Genomic DNA, 8,306 nt, shown 5'->3' with positions numbered 1-8,306 from the left:
TGCGTCATCTCCGCGCGTCCCGGCGGAAGCGGCCGCGCTTCCGGCCGGAGGTGGAGGCGGGCAACTGGGGTGGGACGGGTCGGGTTGATGTTGTGGGGCGGCGGGGAGCGGGCACTGCTGGCGCTCACGGTGGCTTAGAGGCGTCGGGTGCCCGACCGAAGTGCCCTCAAAGCACCTCAGCTGCAATTTTCTTACTGGAGCGGGGATTACGACTCAGATTAACGGACCGGTCCAAGTTCAAATACTATTGGTTGCCTACTAGATCCCAAACTCGGCGTGGGGCGAGGGGACGAGTGTTGGACTGGAACACACCCCGTGAAGCATATTTAAGCCCGTTATGATGCTAAGAAGGAAAATAAATGCTAAGAAGAAAAATAAAGCAAAATTAGGGAGGTGATGATCCAGGCGAGGTTAAGAGGGCAGCAGACAACAGACCAAAGTCTCTGAAACCCAGTGTTGACCTGGCTGTGCCCGCTATCCCTCGTAACTAGTGTGGCCAGCCCCTCATCTGATTCTTCTGAGATGAAACGGGCAAACAGCTACACTAGGAGATAGTTAGTATTATCAGCCCTGTTTTTTAGAGGTGGGAAAATAGGGCCAGAGGTTTAGGTTACTTGCCTTAGACCCTAGCGACTGAAGGGGACTTCAGAGCCCAGGTTACTTGTAAGCTCTATGGGGGGCGCTCGCTCGCGCGCGCTCTCTCTCTCTCTCTCACACACACACACACACACACACACACACACACGGCTTTACATCAGCACTGTCCAATAGGGCTCCTGGCCTTAGAAAAATGTTCTCACCCACAAACGCGAACATCCAGACAGTGCACAATGCACCTGAGAAACTAAACATGTAGTTTAATTTTAAAAAGTGTGGTTCATCCAGGTCTCTAAGGTGTCATCAAATGACTCTTCCCCATCTCGGGGTGCTGATGTGGTTCTTTTTGTTTGTTTGACATCCCTTGCCCCAACCCCTGCGGACACAGGAGGGAAAAACAACACAAAACACGCACCCACCTTTCTCCACACCTCAACCTTTCCCACCCTATCAGAGGCCAACATGGGTAGGCATGTCCCTTGATTATGTAATCACAATTTTAAAAATTTAAGTAAAATCCAAGTATTAACAATATGGCTAATGGCTTACCATATTGGACAGTATAATCTAAGTGTATTGACATAGCATATATAGAATCACATCTTCAGCTAGTAGTAGCACACAATTCTCTCATCAAGAGGAGTTGAAATATTAGAAATACAAACAGGGGGATCGGGAGTGGAGCCAAGTATGGTTTCTTAAAAATTAGATCTGGAGAGAGCAGATTGAATTTGATAAACAACCAGAAGCCCTTTCCGAGCCAGAGTAAGACTGATGAAAATACTCTAAGAAATGTGGAAGGCATAAATTCAGAGAGAACAATCTCTATGAAACAGAACTCAGTGAAGAATGCCAAGAACTCGTATCTTTGCAGCAAACTGTCTCGGCCCTAGAAGTATAGGAATTTGATGAATCAAAGTGAAAATGCCAGATGGAACTGCCCCCAGAGGTAATGCTGTTGGAACCCTCATACGCCAAGAAGCCAGACTGTAATTTTAAGCTCAGGAAGCATCTAAATGACTATCACAAGTTGCAAACTGTGCATAGAATCCATGTTTTAATTTAATGAAATACCTGCAACACCCATTTCATGATTAATTTCAGCATATATCAAAAATACCCCTTTGTATGATTTTTAGTTTGTTTTTCTGCTTTATAAACATTTCCAAGTTTGAAAGATGATTGTTTAGAAAACAGCCAACTTTCAACATAAGGAGTTATTCTTATCCAAATAAATACAAAACTTGCAATGAATGGTTGACAAGCAGTTCAACATGTGAAAGAAAAAGAACCGTAGCCTGGTGTGAGAACAAAGTGGTCAATATAGCTGTTTATGTGACAGGAACATGAAAATGTGCTGAATACTATTTCTTTTCTTCTTAAAGATTTTTCTCTTTGTTTGAAAGAGTACAGAGATCATCCATCTGACCAGGAACTCAGCATAAAGAGAAGGGATCAGTTTCATGATATATATACACAAGGTAAGATGCTTTTGAAGCCATTTTTCTAGTCTTTGTTCTGGATTTACTGAGCTGTAACTTGATCAGCACTCACGTTCCCATGTGGTGAACAGGTATTCTGGGACAAAAGCTCAGGTTGATTGGCAAGAAACCTTATCCTTAAAGTCTGAAGCTCCGTGTACTTTCCTGCAATAGCTGTTTGTCTGGAGTGATCCTGACATACATCGGGGCATCACTGGGCCCAAGAACTTCCTGGTGCCCAGAAATTGCTCACAGACAACATGCAGGTAGGTTTTTGATCACCACTAAAACATTTGATAGCTATTAAAATAGGCTTTAAGTTTATTCTGTGTGTAAATTATCAGCACTGAGAAAGTGGCAAGGAGTTCAGATTATGATAGTTGTAGCTTGTTTTGTTTTGTTTTGTTTCTATGCAATGGGTATGGAAAAATAAAGATAGGAGTCAGAATCCTTTGTAGTTCAGAATGAGCTTTGGAATCTGACAGATCTGAGTTCAAATCATTCCCTCAATACCAACCCTTACTCACTGGGTGGTGTGGAAATATTACTAGTTGGTAATTAGTTGGTCAGCTTAATTTTGAAGATAACTTGTCTGCAAGGGATATTGCCAGTGCTGAATGAATTAAGGCCTGGCACAGAGTGAGTGCTCAGTAAGAAATAGCTCTTATTACAGGAGGTTTTACTGATCAAAGCTCCTGGTCCCCAGTTCTGTTATATTCTAATTCCATGTAAGTACATCCCCATAGAAATATTCTACCTCATTTGACGAGGTGTGGGAAGCTTGGCTTGTGTCCTTGCTGGATCTCAGAAGTGCTTTGCAGACTGCAAGTACGTGCACATATTGATAGGTCAGATGATAGAGGAGACATCATCAAAACAGACTTCGATTCAGTATTAAATTGGAAAGTGACACTGAAAGTATGTGCATATTTCATAGGAACCAGTGTTGAGTGACCAACAAAAGTAACCACTTCATGGAAAAATCGCCCTTGACCTTTGTAATTAGAGAAGAAACTGACCCAAGTGTTCTAATTCCAGGAAGTACATCAGATATGTCCCTATATAACTTTATCACAATGATGTCACTTTGTCATATCCACATGTCTGTGTCTGATTCTTCTTTGTATCTCCAGTATCTAACACAGTAGCTTGTATAAAGTAAGAAAGTATTCATTCAGTTTGCAGGAAATCAACTGACTAACATTCTACTCACTTGACAGACAGTGGATTCAGAAGCCATAGGAAGAATTTATGCCAGCCGTCCCATAAATGATAACATAGCAGGAGGGACAGATAATACTTAATAAAGCATATTTAAAATAGAGTGGATGGCTACAGGCTCTAAAAGACACATACAGGCTTCAATGGCACAAAAATAAGAATGGAATTGGATGGTAAGTGACCATATGTCCTTTTCTTGCTTAGGTGGCATTCTGTAGACTTCGGACCCACCAATGGTGCTTCATCCTGTTTAATGTCATCCTATTTCATGCCTTACTTTTTGGAGCTGATTTTGTGGAAGAATACTTTTTGCATTCTTTGCCTCATGTAGATATGAAAATTCTTGAAATCAAGGACCAGGCAAGAAAATTGAACATGGAGCCCCAGAAAAGTAATCTCTCCAAGTATTACATTCTTAATCAGCCAGAAGTGTGTAAAGGGAAAAACATTTTCTTGCTCTCTCTTATCTTTAGTAGCCCAGGAAATGGAACAAGACGAGACCTTATCAGGAAAACCTGGGGTAGCATGACCAATATCCGAGGGCACCTTGTGATCACATTGTTCGCTTTAGGGATGCCTGTTTTGGTAACTACTCAGAAAGAGATAGATAAAGAGTCCTGGGAGGATAATGATATCATTGAAGGGATCTTCTTGGATAGTTCTGAAAATCAAACCCTGAAGATGATTGCCATGACACAGTGGGCTGTGACTTTCTGTCCTAATGCCCTGTTCATTCTTAAGGTTGATGAAGGGGTGTTTGTTAATCTGCCAAGCCTGGTAGATTACCTTCTCAATCTGAAAGAACACCTTGAAGATATCTATGTGGGCAGTGTTATCCATCAGGGTGCACCCAACAGAGACCCTCACCACCAAGAATTTGTCTCTCTTAGTGAGTATGCGGAAAGATATTACCCAGATTACTGCAGTGGAGAGACCTTTGTAGTGTCTCAAGAAGTGGCTCGGATGATGTATGTAGTTTTCAAAGAGGTCCCTGTTAGGGTGCCTGCTGATGTCTTTATAGGAATGTGTGCAAAATCCATTGGCCTTATTCCCATGCACAGTTCAAGATTCTCTGGGAAAAGACACATCCGATACAACAGATGTTGCTACAAGTTCATTTTTACATCCTCAGAAACCACAGATGCCGAAATGTCCCTGGCGTGGAAGGAAATTAATGATGGGAAGGAATGTACACTGTTGGAGACTTACTATGGGCTTATATCCTGCAAACTTCTGACATATCTTGATAGCTTTAAACGTTCTCCCATGAGCACCATAGAAAGCAATGTCCTGTATGATGATGATTAGAGCTTCTTTGTTTTCCTTACAGGGTGTTGGTTTTGAATTACGGTTAACCCCCTGGTATAGAAAGCATTCCCCTTGCCCCTTATTCAATGTTATTTTCTGAATATTTAGTGTTACTTAGCAAAGACACAAAACATTCTTGTGCTCTGATGTATTCAATTTTCATGAGAGCTTATGTTAAGAAGTTTAAGTTGGTGTGATGTGATTCTTTTGCAAATAAAAGCCTTCTTTCAGAAAAAAAGAGAATAGAGCTTTTAATTATAACCAGCTCCTTTTAAAATTGACAAGCAAAGATTGTTTATACTTGTGATATGAAAAATGAGGTTTTGACATACTAATAAATTGTAATATAATGTAATATCAATTCTATGATGGTTAAATTGAACTATTTGCTATTTTTAATATGTGGATTGTTTCATATGTCTATTATTTTTCTGATGAGAACACTTAAAATCTACTCTCGTAGCAATTTCCCAAGCATGCAGTATTTGATTACTAACTGGCATTGCTATGAAGTACAATAGATCTGAAATTGTTACTCTTGTCAAACTGAATTTTTTTGGCCCTTGGACCTTGGTCAACTACATCAGCCCAGACTCTGATAACCATTTTACTTTGTTTCTATGATTTGTGATTTTATGTTTCATCTTCTGTACATAAATGACACCATGTGGCACTTGTTGTTCTGTGTTTTCACTTATCGTGGCTAATGTGATTAATGCAGCAACACACATGTGAGTGTGAATACCTGTCCAATATTACTGATCTCATATGCGCACCAGTAGTGAGATTGCAGGGTCATGTAGCAATTTTGTTATTTTTCTTTTGGCAAGCTCCATGTTGCTTTCTACAGTGGGTGAACTATCTTACATTTAGAACAGTAGAATGCAAAAGATTTCCTTTTCTCTACAATTCCATCAAAACATATTGTAATTTTTCTTTTTGAAATGTTTCTACAGATGTGAGATATTCCTTGTGATTCAAATTTATATTTCTATAATGATATTGCGCATTTTCCCATATGGCTTTGACTGCTTATATGTCTTTTGTGCAATATTTATTTAAGGTGGAGCAGCTGGGACAGGAATTGGTGCCTTATGTGATGCCAGTGCTTGCAGTTGGAGGATTACCATGTTGAACCACCATTTAGCCCCTAGTCTGAGGGATTTTGGATGTTCCTACAGCCATATACCTTGGAAATATCTGCCTTGCTTGTTAGATCACATTTGTGGACATGTTACCAAACCATACTGAGCTTAATTTATATACAAAGGTCAACCATTGCAGGGTTCATGGCCTACATGATACAGTAAGCATGAGGCTTTAGATTTGGCTGCTAGTAAGTGCTCAAAAAAGCAAGAGGCGGCTGTTATAAACATGTATCCTGGGGCAAGCCTTTGGCCTAGTGCTTAAGATATTAGTTGGGGGTCCAGTGCAGTAGCCTAGGGGCTAAAGTCCTTGCCTTGCACAATCCAGGATCCCATATGGATGCTGATTCATGTTCCAGCTGCTCCACCTCCCTTCCAGCTCCCTGCTTGTGGCCTGGGAAAGCAGAAGAGGATGGTCCAAAGCCTTGGGACCCTGTGCCCACATGTAAGACCTGGAAAAAGCTCCTGGCTCCTGGCTTCAGATTGGCTCAGCTCCGGCTGTGGCAGCCGCTTGGGGAACGAACCACCAGATGGAATATCTTTCTCTTTGTCTCTCCTATTTCTGACTTTCCAATAAAAATAAATATGTTTAAAATATATGTATCAGTTGGAACTCCTGCACACCATATTGGAGTGTGTGGGTTCCAGTCCTAGTGCTGTTCCTTATTCCAGCTTCCTACTAATACACCTCCTGAGCAGCATGTGTAGCTGCATTCCTGTCACCTGTGTGGGACACCAAGTGAGCTGGGACCCCACTGCTGGCTCCCAAAGCAGGCCTGGCCAGTCTTCCCCATTGCAAACATCTGGGGAGTGCACCAGCAGATGGTGGCCATTTGGAAAAGAGGGAGGAGCCAAACACTTCTGTTAAACAGGCTAGATTGAAATCTTGGCTCCACTTATTTGCTATGTGGCCTGAACTTCACTGTCTTGGTCTTACCCGTAAATGCGCATTTCAGTAACAACAGTACCTAATTCCTGGGAGTGTGAGTAGAGCATCATGTTTTCCTGGTAAACATCACTTAATGGCTGCATTAATGTCTTCCAAATATAAGCAAATACCAAAAATGAATACAGGGACAAGCCTTGTGCCACAGCAAGTTAAACTGCAGCTCAGGACATCCACATGCCATCTCAAAGTATCATTTAGAGTTCTGGCTACTTTCTGATCCAGCTTTCTCTCTTTTTTTTTTTTCTCTTCAATTTTGTTGATGATCTTTATGTAGTTGACATAGTTGATTAGGACGCAAAGGGTCAAGGGCTAGAGGAAAGTGGGTAAGACCATTGCTTTCACATTTTCTTTTTTCCTTCCCATATCTGGGGGAAGGAGAGAAATAAGGGGAAAAGCCACACCCAGCCTCCCAACCATCCCAAGGTTCCCAATATGGAGCATGCTCTGAGGGCTCCACTCAAGTGGTTTTGATGGTTTAACAGTTCTGAATTGCTGCTGATCTAGTAATTTTGAGCATGATGAAATCTCTCCAGAATCCACTGGCGCATATAGTACATCCTAGAGTCTCCATTAGCCCAGAATTTCACTGCCAACACTTGGCTGGGGTAATTGATCAACTGAACAGCTGGACTCAGAACTTGGAACCATAGAGAAAACTGCAGGGTCCATGGTCTAACAGTGGAATGCTTGTGTCAGAGCTGGGCTTCCTTAGTGGCTTAGATGAAACAGTGGACAACATGGCCAGTTGGACATGGAGGCTATGACAGTATATTAGAACCTGCAGAGGACACCTGGTACCAGAACAGAAGCTGGAGGACAGAACAAATTGATCAACTACTCCAGTTTCCTCCTAATAATATCCGGGGAGGCATCAGATGACGGTAGTTATTTCATTTTCTTCTATTAACCACACTTAGAGTACTCTATTTTTTCTTTTAAAGATTTATTTATTTTTATTGGAAAGTAAGATATATACAGAGGAGAGACAGAGAGGAAGATCTTCCGTCCAGTGATTCACTCCCCAAGTGACCACAATGACTGTAGCTGAGCTGATCAAAAGCCAGGAGCCAGGAGCTTCTGCTGGGTATCCCATGCAAATGTAGGATCCCAAGCCGTACTTGACTGCTTTCCCAGGCCATAAGCAGGGAGCTGGCTCAGAAGCGGGACAGCCGGGACCCCAACCAGCACTCATTTGGGATCCCAGTGTTACAGGCTGAGACTTAACTTGCCATGCCACAGTGACAGCTCCAGGGATAAGCTATTTAAGTTTTAGATCCATCTGTTTATCTTTAAGTGAGATACAGCGCTTAGGACAATGTCTAACAATTTTTCAGTGTCAACGTAAACAGTATTTCTATATGAAACATACATTATTTCACAAATTCAGTACATCTGAAGTTCACAAGTACAAAATCAAAGTATGCATGGACCATTAACAGGAGAGGGTGTATCTCTGAACTCTTGATGTTAAACAATATCAACATTGTTTATTACAATGATGCTTGCCAGGGCTGTGGGGGTGGGCAGGAAACAGGGTTATTGCTCACTGAGTACAAAATAGAATTCTGGAGGTGATGGAAACTGCACAATCTTATACACACATTT

The 8,306-nt window shown here is 41.7% G+C and overlaps 1 protein-coding gene across 1 annotated transcript; it reads left to right on the top strand.

Moving 5' to 3' along the window:
• Nucleotides 1-2,338: 2,338 nt before the first annotated feature.
• Nucleotides 2,339-4,607, top strand: B3GALT9 (beta-1,3-galactosyltransferase 9). Its single transcript, XM_040962824.1, has 2 exons — nucleotides 2,339-2,344; nucleotides 3,504-4,607. Exons 1-2 carry the CDS (start codon nucleotides 2,339-2,341, stop codon nucleotides 4,605-4,607), a joined length of 1,110 nt encoding a protein of 369 aa, XP_040818758.1.
• The last annotated feature ends 3,699 nt before the right edge of the window (nucleotides 4,608-8,306 follow it).

Source organism: Ochotona curzoniae, unplaced genomic scaffold (assembly GCF_017591425.1).
Source record: "Ochotona curzoniae isolate NIBS_2020 unplaced genomic scaffold, NIBS_Ocur_1.0 scaffold_3208, whole genome shotgun sequence".
Classification (NCBI taxonomy): domain Eukaryota; kingdom Metazoa; phylum Chordata; class Mammalia; order Lagomorpha; family Ochotonidae; genus Ochotona; species Ochotona curzoniae.
Note: the sequence above shows the minus strand (reverse complement) of the source record. Positions and strands in the feature narration are given on the sequence as shown.